Source organism: Myxocyprinus asiaticus, chromosome 11 (assembly GCF_019703515.2).
Source record: "Myxocyprinus asiaticus isolate MX2 ecotype Aquarium Trade chromosome 11, UBuf_Myxa_2, whole genome shotgun sequence".
Taxonomy (NCBI): Eukaryota; Metazoa; Chordata; class Actinopteri; order Cypriniformes; family Catostomidae; genus Myxocyprinus; species Myxocyprinus asiaticus.
In genome coordinates this window covers 10798393-10813364 of record NC_059354.1, presented here as the reverse complement: position 1 = coordinate 10813364, position 14972 = coordinate 10798393, and the positions used below count along the sequence as shown (strand labels likewise).

At 40.6% G+C, this 14972-nt stretch overlaps 1 protein-coding gene across 3 annotated transcripts in view; it reads left to right on the top strand.

The window, feature by feature from the left end:
- LOC127447813 (E3 ubiquitin-protein ligase MYCBP2-like) overlaps positions 1-14972 on the top strand; it is a 203718-nt gene that overhangs the window by 174369 nt on the left and 14377 nt on the right. For all 3 annotated transcript variants that reach the window (XM_051709885.1, XM_051709883.1, XM_051709884.1), the window contains 16 exons: positions 123-322; positions 1162-1311; positions 1407-1567; positions 1903-2059; positions 2136-2360; positions 2549-2614; positions 2819-3058; positions 4851-4940; positions 5033-5113; positions 5715-5981; positions 6391-6674; positions 8094-8190; positions 8346-8465; positions 10523-10624; positions 10727-10855; positions 10936-11068. In XM_051709885.1, coding sequence (XP_051565845.1) covers positions 123-322; positions 1162-1311; positions 1407-1567; positions 1903-2059; positions 2136-2360; positions 2549-2614; positions 2819-3058; positions 4851-4940; positions 5033-5113; positions 5715-5981; positions 6391-6674; positions 8094-8190; positions 8346-8465; positions 10523-10624; positions 10727-10855; positions 10936-11068 — 2502 coding nt within the window. The remainder of the gene's footprint in view (positions 1-122; positions 323-1161; positions 1312-1406; positions 1568-1902; positions 2060-2135; positions 2361-2548; positions 2615-2818; positions 3059-4850; positions 4941-5032; positions 5114-5714; positions 5982-6390; positions 6675-8093; positions 8191-8345; positions 8466-10522; positions 10625-10726; positions 10856-10935; positions 11069-14972) is intronic.

Here is a 14972-nt window from a genome sequence, read left to right as displayed (position 1 = left end):
TTCTAATTTGCAGCATTTTCGCTTTCATTGTGGGCAGACAAATCATTTTTTGTGGGAAGCTTGTTGTGTTGCGCCTTAAGTAAAGTGCATATTAATGAGTTAATTTCATCTGGTCTCTGCAGAAGTTGGGTCGTCTCTGCTTCGTCACCCTTCTCCTGAGTTGTCTCGACTGATCTCAGCCCACGGCTCTCTCAGCAAGGGCGAGAGGAACTTCCAGTGGCCTGTGTTGGCATTTGTTATACAACATCATGACCTTGAGGGCCTGGAGGTGGCCATGAAACATGCACTTCGCAAATCAGCCTGCAGGGTGTTTGCCATGGAGGTCAGCTTTCATGTCTTGTGTCCCATGTCCTTCTCTGCACTTTTTTCTTTGTCCCAAATTGTACAAATATAGAAAAACATTGTTGTATTTTGAAGGTTATTTTTGCAGAAGTTATTCATAAGGAAGTTATTCATAGGTTGACTCCCTTGAAAGTGCTATCAAGATATGATTTTTTGAGAATCTCCACTAGCCCAACATAATAACATTGGCTCAACCAATGGTTGTAAGTTTGGGGCGGTTCTATCTGTTTTTGCTGACCAATGGCAGACAGGGGAGTGTTTTGGAAACATCACGTTTACCGAAATATAGGTCTCTGCAGAACAGTAGGATGGGCGTTTCTAAACTATCCAATTAAAGTAGGGAATCACAATGTAGAAATCACTGGGCGTTTCCAAACCAGGATGGGCTTTTCTAAACTAACCAATGAAAGCAAGGAATCTCAATGGTTTGAAACAAACACTGAATGGGAAAAGTCCATTTTTGTTCTGCAGAGATATAAGTCTCCGTTTACCAATTAATTGAAGTGTTCCTCTTGTTATGGAAAACCTGCAAATATCAGGAATTTTTATTTTTATTTTTCCAGTTCTGTAAAAGTCTTGGAAATTAATACAGTCTTAAAATGTTATGGAAAATTCTATTGTGAATAGTCAATTTTTCTAGTTACAACTGGTGGTTAATTTTTCTAGTTAAGATGTCATCAGCTTGAAATTGCTCTTTGTGACTGCAAAAGTCGTTATCTAGTAATCACAAATAACTAGAAAAGTTATGGAAATTAATTTGCCAAAATGTTCCAAAAATTCTAAAATTAGCCAACCTTTCATTCTCTGTTTCCTTGTCAGGCCTTTAACTGGCTGCTGTGCAACGTGACCCAGACCACCTCCCTCCATGATATTCTGTGGCACTTTGTGGCGTCTCTGACCCCGTCTTTCTTTGAGACAGAAGAAGAGGAGGATGAGGAGAACAAAGGAAACAAAGAGAACCTTGAGCAGGTGTGACCTTACTATAACAACGCTGATGTTTTATTAACGAGTCAATGTACACTTGAGATGGTTTCTGACACAGGAGGTTTTCTTCTGTAATACAGGAGAAGGATTTGGGTGTCTGTGAACACCCTCTCTCTGACATACTCATCGCAGGAGAGGCGGCTCACCCATTGCCCCACACTTTTCACCGTCTGCTCCAGACCATCTCTGACCTCATGATGTCTCTTCCCAGTGGAAGCTCACTTCAGCAGATGGCCCTTAGGTATCTTGACCCTCTGCACAGCTCCACCAGCACAAATCTATAATACTATATGACTTGATTGTGACGGGAGGCTCCAAGCATCACTATTACTACTGCTCATACTTGGGGTTAAGGATTTGGACAAATGCCTTACCCTAAGACCCAAAACATACTCTACACAAGTATATGAACACAAAAGCTTCTAGCTATGCAAGCTTTTATTTTCTGCATTGTTGAATTCTGAAATGTGTCAGACCGCAATTCAAAACATAATAAAACACATGTACACATTCCAAGGGTCGATCTAGCAGGTACTAGTTTAACAGTGACTCTGATTTGTTCTCCTGTTTCACCAGGTGTTGGAGCCTCAAATTCAAACAGTCGGATCATCAGTTCCTGCACCAGAGTAACGTGTTCCACCACATCAACAACATCCTGTCGAAATCAGATGATGGGGACAGTGAGGAGAGCTTTAACATCAGTGTACAGTCAGGATATGAAGCGATCAGTCAGGTGGGATCTACTTCATCTGTGTCGATTAACAGCATTGACTTGCTGCACATATTAACTTAGCTCTTCTTTATTGCAGGAACTATGTGTGGTGACCTGTCTGAAAGATCTGACTAGTGTGGTGGACATTAAAACATCCAGCCGACCAGCCATGATCGGCAGCCTGACTGATGGCTCCACTGAGACGTTCTGGGAGTCTGGAGATGAAGATAAGAACAAAACTAAGAGCATCACTATCAGCTGTGTCAAAGGCATCAATGCATCCTACGTCTCTGTCCATGTAGACAACTCCCGTGACATTGGAGTGAGTTTACCATCCTTGTGCTTCAACATAATGAATGCTCTACATGCGTTATGTTCGCTTGACAGCTTCATCCATCTTTCATCCAACTTTCCTTGTCTGCTTTAGATTGATTTCAGTGATTTTCAAATTAATGTATGTATCAGTAAACAGCAAATGATTTATATCATCTGTGCTCTCTGTTCTGTCAGAATAAAGTGACATCAATGACATTTCTGTGTGGGAAGGCTGTGGAAGATCTCAGCAGGATTAAACAGGTACGAGTCTATATGTTTGCATGTTGAATTTATGTTATAGTCAAAGAGTTGACCAATGCAGTAAACTCCTTGTCATGAGGCAGCAACTGAAAGTGTAATAATGAAAGCATGTCTGCATGGAAATGTCGATCACAAAAGCTGCATCTGGGTCCCTAAGTGGTCTACAGGATAATTTTTCACTTAATGCACTTTTTGATGTGTCAGATTGACTTGGACTCGAGGCACATGGGCTGGGTAACCAGTGAGCTGCCAGGAGGAGATCACCATGTGATCAAGATCGAGCTGAAGGGTCCTGAGAACACACTCAGGGTGCGGCAGGTGAAAGTGCTCGGCTGGAAAGAGGGCGAAAGCATCAAGATTGCCGGGCAGATTTCGGCCAGTGTTGCCCAGCAGAAGAACTGTGAGGCTGAGACACTGCGTGTGTTCCGCCTTATTACCTCGCAAGTAAGTTGAAACTAACTGAAAACCACTCTTAACCAGGTCACTAAGGTTGTTTTCATTCTTGATCTTATAAAACCAAATTCGATTCCACCCCCCTTCCTCCCCCAGGTCTCTTTTCGCATTGTACTAATGATCCTGTTTGCACCTGGTATTAACATCCTTCTCAGGTGATGCAAACACATGCGGATAGTGCAAAAATACACAGGATCCTAAACCTTGTGCCCCATGGAATATCTCTGGTTGCCTGACATGTGAATCTTGAACATCCAAAGTTCAGTCAATACAGCCACTCGACTATAACAATTCATCAACGTGTGCTGCCTGGCGGCTTTCACCCACTGAACAGGCTTAGATACGCTGTACAATATGGAACAGCCTTTCTGTGGGCCCCCCTCAAGTCTCAATGTCTGACCCAAGTTAAACAATTTAAAGGCAATGCTGCCAAATACTAACAAAGTGTATGTGAACTTCTGACCCTCTGGGAATGTGATGAAAGAAATAAAAGCTGAAATAAATAATTTTCTCTACTAATATTCTGACATTTCACATTCTTAAAATAAAATAGTGATCCTAACTGACCTAAGACAGGGAATGTTTTCTAAGATTAAATGTCAGGAATTGTGAAAAACTGAGTTTAAATGTATTTGGCTAAGGTGTATGTAAACTTCTGACTTCAACTGTAGTTATAAAATCTGACTGTCTGCAAAATCCGATCACTAGTGGTCAAAGGAGTCTCGCTTGAAACCACTTTTTCAATCCGAATCCTGTTCGCTGGTTTGCTCCTGAGTTTGCAGGAACACTTTCATACCAACAAAATGAATCCAACTCTGATGTCTAGTAGGACCGTGTAGAAATATTTATTTTCTGATGCATTGCGGTCTTCAGTTGAACAATCTCGATATCAGTTCTTAAATCCCAAGATCGATCTTTTACTCTATTCGCAACCCTCTACCACAGTGAGAGGAAATAACTTGCTGGTAAATGTTCAGATTTCACTCATCAGTGATTGTTTAGTATAGTGGGGAAGGAGTTAAGCACCAAAATCCTTTTTACTGCGTTTTAAGGGTAAAAGTTTGGTTTGACTCGTTCTGTGTTATCTGTCAAAAGATGAGATCCATACAACTCATTTATCATTGAATAATATCCTTTCTGTTCTTTACAGTCAATTGTTAAAGAAAAACAACAGAAAATAATCATTTAATTCTAATCATGCACAGATTTGATAAAGCCATTTAAGTCTGTTGTTAATATGCGCTCATTTACAGACGCTCTTTACAGAACAGCCGGTTTTCTTAAAGAGACAGTACCGGTTTTAGCACGTGCTCAACAAATCAGTTTAAATAGTACAAATTATGCATGTAAACAATAAACATGTAACAAAATATAAATAATTTTTATTGATGGAATACATTCATTTGTTCATTTTTAAAAAGCTAAAATGTAAACAAAATGTTGAAAAACTTATAAAATATAGTTAGTCAAATTAATATTTTTGTAATTTACCTAGTTAGAAGGTCCCCAGTGTAATTAACAGCATTATCTGGGAGAGAATTTATTTCATATGTAAGCAAAAGGGACATTAAAACTGAAATATACCCATATGAATGGAAATCTGAATCGAATCGATAGTTTGACAATCGGAATCGCATCGGGAAATCTGCATCAATACCCAGCCATAATTTCTAATAGATTTGGGTTCACAACAAAAGCTCTAGTGTGAAATCACCTTTCAAAATTCAAATCAAAATATTGTTTTAGGGACTGAAAATATAATAGTCTTTTTACATTTGTGTAGGTATTTGGAAAACTAATTTGTGGGGATGCAGAACCAACACCAGAACAAGAGGAGAAAAACCTGCTCTCATCACCCGAAGGAGAAGACAAGGTCAGTACCATCATCTGCAGTGTTTGGTAGCTCACTGCAACCATTTCCCAATGGGCTGTCAAGTGCTAAAGCATAAGCTGTTTTGTCTTCAGGCTCCATCTGATGCAGACTTGAAAGAGCACATGGTTGGCATTATATTTAGCAGGAGCAAGCTGACCAACCTTCAGAAACAGGTAACACTACCAAAACTTCTGTGTTCTCTGGTTCTGGCTCTGTACCAAAACCTATTGTGCTTCCTATGTAGGTAGTATTTTGAGGGATCACAGTATTTTGCTCCCGACGCAATAGCTGTTCTAAGTAGTGGGCAGCGGGATTATGCTGCCTTCTAAGATACGTTGTTTAGGCCAAATTCTAATGCTGCATTGCAGATATTCTTCATGTGAAATGCAAAGACATGACTAAGAGGAGGTCAGTAAAAAAGTCCATCTGAGATGGTGGACAAAGTGAGTGATGATTCTATATTTACTTCACATGGTATCAAAAATACAGATTACAAAAGTTTAGTCTAATTACAAATGGAACATTACCAAAATATTTGTGTTTGTATTTTATGTGGCTGTTAGAGTATTGTGTTGTTAGCTTAACAACATGCTAACGCCAAACTGTATTGAAGTCAGTTGTGAGTCTATTCTCCTGGGCGCTTCACATGAGGAGCACAATTTGTAAGGTGCACAGAGTTGCTGCCTATGCAGGGCATCCAAATTGGTTACTTGTGAGATTCCATTTGAGTTACTATTCCTCTTTGAGTTGCCAGAAAACTGTTTGCCTCCACAGGTATGTGCTCATATTGTCCAGTCCATCCGTATGGAGGCCACGCGTGTGCGGGAGGAATGGGAGCATGCCATCTCCAGCAAGGAGAACGCAAACTCTCAGCCCAGTGATGACGACGCCTCCTCTGATGCTTACTGCTTTGAGCTGTTGTCTATGGTGCTGGCCTTAAGCGGATCTAACGTTGGCCGGCAGTATCTGGCCCAGCAGCTCACGCTGTTGCAAGACCTCTTCTCCCTGCTTCACACTGCCTCACCACGTGTCCAGAGACAGGTTTGTGTTTCTCACGTTTCTTTTGCTAACAAAACATTCTTCTGAATCGGTTTTTCAGTGGAACCTACTCACAAAGCGATTTGTAAATCACCCGGCTGCAAAGAAAACAGATAGTCCAGCCCCAAACTCACTCACCAATTTTGATGTCTGGCTGCTCAAACAAACAGCAATGCTTTGATTGTGCTGTTACTTCTGGAAACACTGTTGAATGAATGAAATAAATCAGTTTAAACCATTTCGATGAAACAAACAGTCCAAATTTGATTTGTCTGATTTTGATCTGAATTGTTGGAACATAACTGATTTGCTTAAATAAGTCAGACTTCCCAGTGCTATGCTGTATAGTTTTGTTACAGCAGGTAATATATGAAAAATTGTGTCTTAACTATCGATTGTTCTTGCCACACAGGTGACATCATTGCTCAGACGCGTTCTTCCTGAGGTCACTCCTATGCGCCTGGCCAGTGTCATTGGCGTAAAGGCCCTGCCACCAGGGGACATTAGCGACATTATCCACTCCACTGAGAAGGGTGACTGGACCAAGCTGGGCATTTTAGACATGTTCCTAGGCTGTATTGCCAAGGCCCTCACAGTGCAGCTCAAAGCTAAGGGCACCCCTATAGTGGGCACAGCTGGCATGGCTGCAGGAAAAGGGGTCACTACAGTCACCCTGCCCATGATTTTTAACTCAAGGTCAGTATGCCATGCTGTTAGGCATGCATATTTATGAAAAACAGTCATTGTGTCAGTTGTAAAACTGTATCTAGATCATCATATTTAAATTTTGGTGGTTTAATGCAAGCAATATTTCACACATGTGCTGCCGCATTAAATTCTAGAGTTAAAAAAATTTCACACGTCTTAGAAATTCAAATACTTGATACACTTGATGAAAAAATTCCCACTTAACAATAGGTCAAAGTTGTTTGATGATGTGCAAGTCGTGACAGATGTTGTAATTAAGCAGTTTAGATGTCTTAGATTTAAAGGCTTAGTTCACCCAAAAATGAAAATTCTCTCATTATTTACTCACCCTCATGATATCCCAGGTGTGTATGACTTTTTTTCTTCAGCAGAACGCATTTGAAGAAAAATAGAAAAATATTTCAGCTCAGTAGGTCCTTAAAATGCATGTGGATGGTGATCCAATTTTTTAAGATCCAAAATTCACAGTCCGCATAAACGTCAACCATATAGCTCCAGTGGTTAAATTAATGTATTTTAAAGTGAAACAATCGATTTTGGTGCGAAAAAGTCAATAATTAAGTACTTTTTAACTATAAACCATCGCTTCTAGTCAGCAGCAGTATGTGCGTATGATGTAAGCGAGTTGGCATGTTGACGCGAGAAACTGAGGCACATGCGACACACCCGGAAGAGCAGTGCTGTTTACAAGTGAGGAGGAGGAATGCTGTACAGAAGCTTCGTTGGTTTTGGTTTAGAGATGTATTTATCTGCTTTTTTTACTCACTATGTGCATTTGTGTGCTTATCTTGGATGTCTCAACCCAGAGACGAATGTGAGATTACGTCAGTAACACGCCAATGTGAATATGTCACACGAGAGACCATGTGAGCTCAGTGATCTCGTGAATGCGTATACTGCTGCTGTCTGGATGCAATGGTTTATAGTTAAAAAGTACTTAAATATTTATCTTTTTGGCACCAAAAGCTATTTTTTAGCTTCTGAAGACATTAGCCACTGGAGCCATATGGATGACATTTATGCTGACTGTCTGTGATTTGTGGAGCTATTCTATTTTTCTTTCAATGTGTTCTGCTGAAGAAAGAAAGTCATACACCTCTGGAATGGCATGAGGGTGAGTAAATGACAATTTTCCTTTTTGGGTGAACTATCCCTTTAAATCAATTCAATTTAAACCCATATATATTTTGCATTTCCTAATAAAGTTACCTTTTTATTGCAAATAGATTTATTTCTTCACCAAAGCCAATCTTTACTTAAATTTGGCACTTGCCAAGTGTTGACAGGCTAATGAAAAGAAAACTCAGTTATGAGATAATAATAAAACAGGTTCCTTTGTTTCCTTTGGCTTGGTTTTAATGTTTGTTTGTAAACTTTTTATTGTTCTTTGTATATGTGTTTGTGTAGCTACATACGCCGTGGAGAGAGTCACTGGTGGATGAAGGGCTCTACCCCACCACAGATCGCTGAGATCATCATTAAACTAGTCAAAGACATGGCTGCTGTGAGTAATAATCCTGAATCCCAATCCTCATTTTAAGCATATCCAGCAGACTTTACTGTTCAGCTGAATGAGTATGAATGATCAGATGTATAGTTTTGCACTGCATGATGTTGTCATCTTAAATAGTCCATCATTTATGTGTGTTTGTACTCCAGGGGCATCTCTCGGATGCCTGGTCCAGGGTGACTAAGAATGCAATAGCTGAGACTATCATTGCCCTCACTAAGATGGAAGACGAGCACCGTTCTCCAGTGCGCTGCATCGCCACCACTCGGGTATGACTGCGAGCTTTTGTTTACAGGTTCCAAGGATGCTATGATAAGTGCTTCCAGGGACAAACTAGCCATGGGATTTGCCAACGTTTTCAAGGTTCATGCTAACCCTAACTGTAACCTGGGTAGCTGTTACCGCTTCTCGTTTCAGTATTGTTATTTTTTATTTATTTACTTTTTTTAATTATTTTTTTTTATACTGGAACTGATTGTCCATCAAGGTCTTCATTCTTGGGATGCATATAGAACACCATACTAAGGCCACATCCACACAAATGTTTTCGTTTGAAAATGCATTCATTTTGCTAATTTTACACCTCTTATCCATTCTGGAACACCACAAACTGAGACTTTCAAAAACTAAGCAAATATGTGTTTCAACTGACAACATATTAAGGCAGATTTACACTTACCGAGCACTTTATTAGGAACACGTGATCCTAATAAAGTGCCCAACATGGTCTTCTACTGTTGTAGCCCATTCACCTCAAGGTTCGACGTGTTGTGCATTCTGAGATACTATTCTGCTCACTACAATTGACGGCGTGGTTACAGAGGGGTTATCTGAGTTACCATAGCCATTATGTTAGCTCAAACCAATTTGGCCATTCTCTGTTGACCTCTCTCATCATCAAGGCATTTACCTCCACAGAACTGCCACTCATTGGATGTTGTTGTTTTTTTTCTTTGCACCATTCAGAGTAATTTCTAGAGACTGTTGTGTGTGAAAATCCCAGGAGATCAGCAGTTACAGAAATACTCAAACCAGCCCGTCTGGCACCAACAATCATGCCACTGTTGAAATCACTGAGATAACATTTTTTCCCCATTCTGATGGCTGATATGAACATTAACTGAAGCTCCTGACCCGTATCTGCATGATTTTATGCATTGCACTGCTGCCCCACGATTGGCTGATTAGATAATCACATGAATTAGTAGGTGTACAGGTGTTCCTAATAAAGTGCTCGGTGAGTGTATACTTCTGCGTCGAACCGGCGGTTACGCCGTAGCCTACACAGTAGCCTGACGTGCACCTATATAAAAAATGTAACAATGTGTCGACGCAGACCATGACAGCTGTGATTGGTCCGATTCATTACCAGAGACCGTCCCACTGGATAATAAAAAAGATATCTGCAGTAGCATCGCATTTTCTCCAAGATTATTTTTAAACTTATAAATTCTGTGCTTTTTCTTGTGGCTTTACTCTCTCTCTCTTTATATATATATATATATATATATATATATATATATATATATATATATATATATATATATAGTGTGTGTGATATAATATTTGTTGTATTATTTGTGAAATTTCCGATCTGTGCAATGTTTTGACCATATGGTCTACATTATGGAGTACAGTAAATAATCATATTTCATAAATTATTAAAACACTTTTAATTTGTCAGCAACTTATAAAGCAACTGTTCAGAATTTGTTATACATTGTAATGTGCAGCTTTTAAGCTTTAAAACGACACCCATTATGTGTTGATCAAGCAAGTAGTTAATTATTTTATTTTTTCTCTCAGCATGAAGCATCAGAAGTATTCCAAAATATTTATTTAAGTAAATCAAGAGCAGTAACAGTAGTTATTTCAGAAATGAAGGCATTTTCTCTCTATATGCTAGTTCTTGGCTGTGTACTCGCAGAACGACAGACAAACACCAATGCAGAACTGTAAATGCAAAGCCAACCCAGAGCTTACTGTGTAGGTTCAACGCAGAACTATAAATTGGCCATCAGTGTGGTCGTGGCCTAAAATACTTTCACGAACGATTGACTTTAATGAAAAAGTTATTTTAAGTGCAAGATTCTCAAATTAGTCTCAAACTTAGAAGTTATCAGTTTAGGTATTCTTAAGGCTTATGACACTTAAATCAGTGTAATTACTGACTGGTTGTGCATGTGACCATTTGTAGTTGAATCAGAATTGGCCAGAATAAGCTGTGATGTAGAAATGCAGGTAGTGAAAAGTCTGGCTTCGCAACACTAATGTGCTAAAACATATTAAAACACTAATGTAAAGTTGTTGTGTTTCCTCTCTTCAGCTGTGGCTGGCACTGGCCTCGCTGTGTGTGCTGGATCAAGACCACGTGGACCGATTATCCTCAGGCCGTTGGATGGGCAAAGACGGCCAGCAGAAGCAGATGGTACATCACACTTGCACAATACAACACAATTAATGGAAAAGTACATTAGTCACTCTTCTGACAATGGGTTCCTCACCTCTTTACCCTGACGTTTATTCACAGCCCATGTGTGATAACCATGATGACGGGGAGACGGCAGCCATCATTCTGTGTAATGCATGTGGAAACCTTTGCACTGACTGTGACCGCTTCCTGCATCTGCACCGGCGCACCCGTACCCACCAGAGACAGGTCTAAATGCACACACACTCTGATCTAATCAGTGTCATGGGGATCGATGATGGTTCATAACACATTTCATTCATGTGCAGGTGTTTAAGGAGGAGGAGGAGGCCATTAAGGTGGACCTACATGAAGGATGTGGCAGAACCAAACTCTTTTGGCTCATGGCATTGGCTGACTCTAAGACCATGAAGGCCATGGTGGAGTTCCGTGAGCACACAGGTGGCACATCCTTATTTCTTAGGGGAAAAAAAACAAAAAACATGTACAGATAGTGGAATTTTCTTTTATTTGGGCATTTTTTCTAATCATATAAAAAACATAGCATGTCATCCAAGTCATAAACTTAAATGGGAACATTTGAATTTATATCAACACTTTTATACATTTACAGATACATGTTAGGATAAATTTTAATTACAGCTCTATACTGTTCACTGTCACAGTAGATTTGGATATTTTGAGATGCATAAATATAGTATTGCAATGAAATGTGCATTTTTATATCTATTTTCCCTTTGTTGTGTATTATGTAATCTGTGGATTTAAAGAGAACCACATGAAGTATAAATGTCTTAAAGGGAGAGTTCAGAAGTCATGGACGCAGCTTATGACCCCACTAAGGGTCTGTTCGGGCTGGTTCTCAAGAAAATGAGGGAAACAGCACCCTCAGGAAACAGGAGAACGAGGCCTTTAACCTTTGTTTACCACATAAGCAAGTGCCACGACCACCCTCTCAGGTGATTTCGGTAGTACATTTGGGACTTCTCATAATGAGGGACTTTCAGCGTTGGGATGCGCGTCTACGTCTCTGCTCTCGGCAGCATCTCAACCGACCGGTAAAAATAACTAATGTGTGCATCAGAGCGCTCAGACATTGGAAAAGCCCTGCGACTCTCAGAACGGGGATTCTCTTGGGGGCAGTGTCATCAAGGGTTACTATGACAACGGATGCATCCTTAAAGGGCTGGGGAGCAACTCTGATGGGCAGGACTGTGAACGGTGTGTGGCCTCCATCTAATTCACAAGCATATAAATTACTTGGAGTTGCTGGCAGTGTTTTTAGCACTGAAACACTTTCTGAGCTTCATCAGGGGCTAGCATGTTTTAGTGAAAACAGACAATTCTACGGTGGTTGCTTATATCAACTGACAGGGAGGCACACGCTCCCTTCAACTGCATCAATTGGCCTTAAGACTGATCATGTGGTGCGGCATAAGACTCTTATCCCTCAATTTACCATCCTCACCCAGACAGGATAGCTCTCTGGGCCTGGCCACTTGTTTACTTTATAGTAATAAATGGCGAGTCTTTGAAGAATGGTGTGGGCTGAGCCATATTATCCCTTTTCGTTGTGTTCGGTGAGGGACATACTCTGCTTTCCCCAGGATCTGCTCGATAAAGGGAAGGCTTTTTCCACAATGAAGGTGTATTTGGTGGCTATTTCTGCCTGTCATGTAGGTTTTGGTGACAAACCTGCAGGCCAACACTCTTTAATAAACCGCTTTATGAAAGAGGCACGCCACAAGCGGCCAGTGTAAAGGCAGTTGGTCCCTCTATGGGATTTGTCTATGGTTTTAGAGGCCCTTTCTCACTACCCTTTTGAGCCTTTAGAAGGGGTGGGGTTGAAGTTTATCTCTCTTCAGATGGTGCTGCTTGTAGCTCTGGCGACAGCCAAGCGCGTGAGTGATTTACAAGCATATTTGTTAGCCCGTCTTGTTTACAATTTGCTCCAGGGCTCACTCATGTTTCTTTTCACCCTAACCCTGCTTTTGTACCTAAAGTGGTGGACTCGGCTTATAGGTGCTCGACTACAGAACTAGCAGCTTTTCATCCCCCTCCGTTCTCTTCTCCGGAGGAGCAGAGATTGAACTCATTATGTCTGGTATGAGCTCTTCATATGTATGTGGAGAGGACAGCAGGTTTCAGAAATCATGACCAGCTGTTTGTGTCCTGGGCAACTCCTCATATAGGGAAGCTACTATCTCGTCAGCGGCTGTCCCACTGGATTGTAGATGCAATATCTATAGCATACAGATGCAGGGGTTCTCAACCGCCAGCTGGCTTGAGAGCCCACTCCACAAGGGTATGGCTACGTCGTGGGCCCTACTTAAGGGAGTTTATGTTCAAGATATCTGTGCAGCGGCAAGTTGGGCTACGCCACACACTTTTGAGCAGTTCTACAGATTGGATGTGTCTGAGCCATCCTTAGCGCATGCGGTGCTGGGAGCCAGTAGGTCGAAACCCATTTAGTATTTAATTGTTATATGGTTGTAATATGTTGTGCAATCCGGGAGTGGTTTATATCTCCCATAGTGTAACACCGAGTGAAGTTAGAAAAAGAACAGTGGGTTACATAACGTAATTCCGGGTTCTTTGATAACAGAGTGAGGTGTTTCACCAACACTCCCCTCCTTGCACAGGAAGAAAATTCTCTATAATGACTTCTGTAGGGGTTGACCTAAGAGATATAGGTGAGGCGGAGCCTGGTCACAGGTCGACCTGTCTGTCAAGGACAGACGTGGTGTCATAGGAGCTCCCGTAGTGGTCACGCTCAAAGCGATTCCCATAGTGAAATACCTCACTCTGTTATGAAAGAACCTGGGATTACGTTATTTAACCCATCGTTATTTGTTCACAGAGTTACAGATATGGCTTACTTGTCGCGTTTCTTTCATGAAAAATAAAAAGTATATGAGAAACTGTTACACGTGATTACTAAAAGCAAATTCTCCTGTTTAAAGCCGACTTTTCACTGCATCCGACAAACGACAGACAATAGACCATAAGTCATTCATTTCCAATGGAGAGTTGTACGGGGGCTGCATGAGGTTCCAACCATCTCCGGATGCAACATTTTCAGATCCGATTTGAGCCTTGGCTGCGTTAAAATATTTCAACTCGTGCGACTAGACCATATGCGACCGCCTGACCGGAAGTGATGTATTCATGCAAAACCATCAGCACAAAGTGAGAAATATCAACTGATTTTGTCCTAAACTTTTCTCTGAACACCTGCTACTTCTGTATTTTGGACAATTAATAATGTAGAAGTCAGAAATTATTGTTTATGTTGCAAATATCACAAAAAGCTTTTGCACATGCAAAACCTACATATTTAAAATCACATCTATGAATTTCTGATTCATATTTGCTGAATTCGGGTTGTCGTTGCTGTTAATTATCATAGTATTAACTATAAAAACAGTAATAATGATAAATGATACTATTAATAATAGAGATTAGTGAATTTTAATCCTGAATCTTATTGAATATATTCATCTGCACAACAAAATCACACACGGTAATGTCATTCTGAGGTAAACCTTTGGTAGCTTCTTTAATTAACAAAAACAAATCCATTGCGAGCAAAATGACAATTCATCACGACTGCCACTAGGGGTAGAAATACGACAGTTGTATGCGAATGTCGGAGACAGTGAAAAGGCGGCTGTAATGTGTAGATTTTGAGGTACTATTCTTCACAGAACGCATCTGATGTGTGAGCAGCTGAATGGAAGTCAATGGGCGGTCACCTTACACTTGGTGCTCCATTCACTCCCATTCAAACGCATCCGAATGCAACAGAGCGGAAAAGCAAGCTCATGTGAAGAAATTTCATACTATGCTGCATACCAAATTCAAGCTTGCTTAACTCTGAACCGTGAATTCGTATGATGAGGACGTGCGACCAATAGGAGACTGAAACATCACACGCTGACCTCTTGGCTAAATTCAAATGATACTTATTTCAAACTGCAAGATTTATTGTTGCAGGAAAGTGAGTAGACAAAATATTTTAACATTTTAACATAATATAATATAATATTTGTTTTTTGTGATCTATTATGTACTTACACCAGAAGTCCTCTCACGTGACATCATATCCTGGTCCGTTGCGTTGTTCGAAAAAATTTTGCATGCTCAGTGCCTAGTGAGACCGCACCTTCAGGCGGGTGATCCTGGATCCTAGTGCCTGCTGTATGTAATCTCTGTTAGTGCGACTTATACAGAGATGCGACTTATATGTGATTTTGTTTTCTCTCAACAATGTGATTTTGACCTGGTGCGACTTATAGTCAGGTGCGACTTTATTTCCGGAAAGTACGGTACTTCTCTGACATGT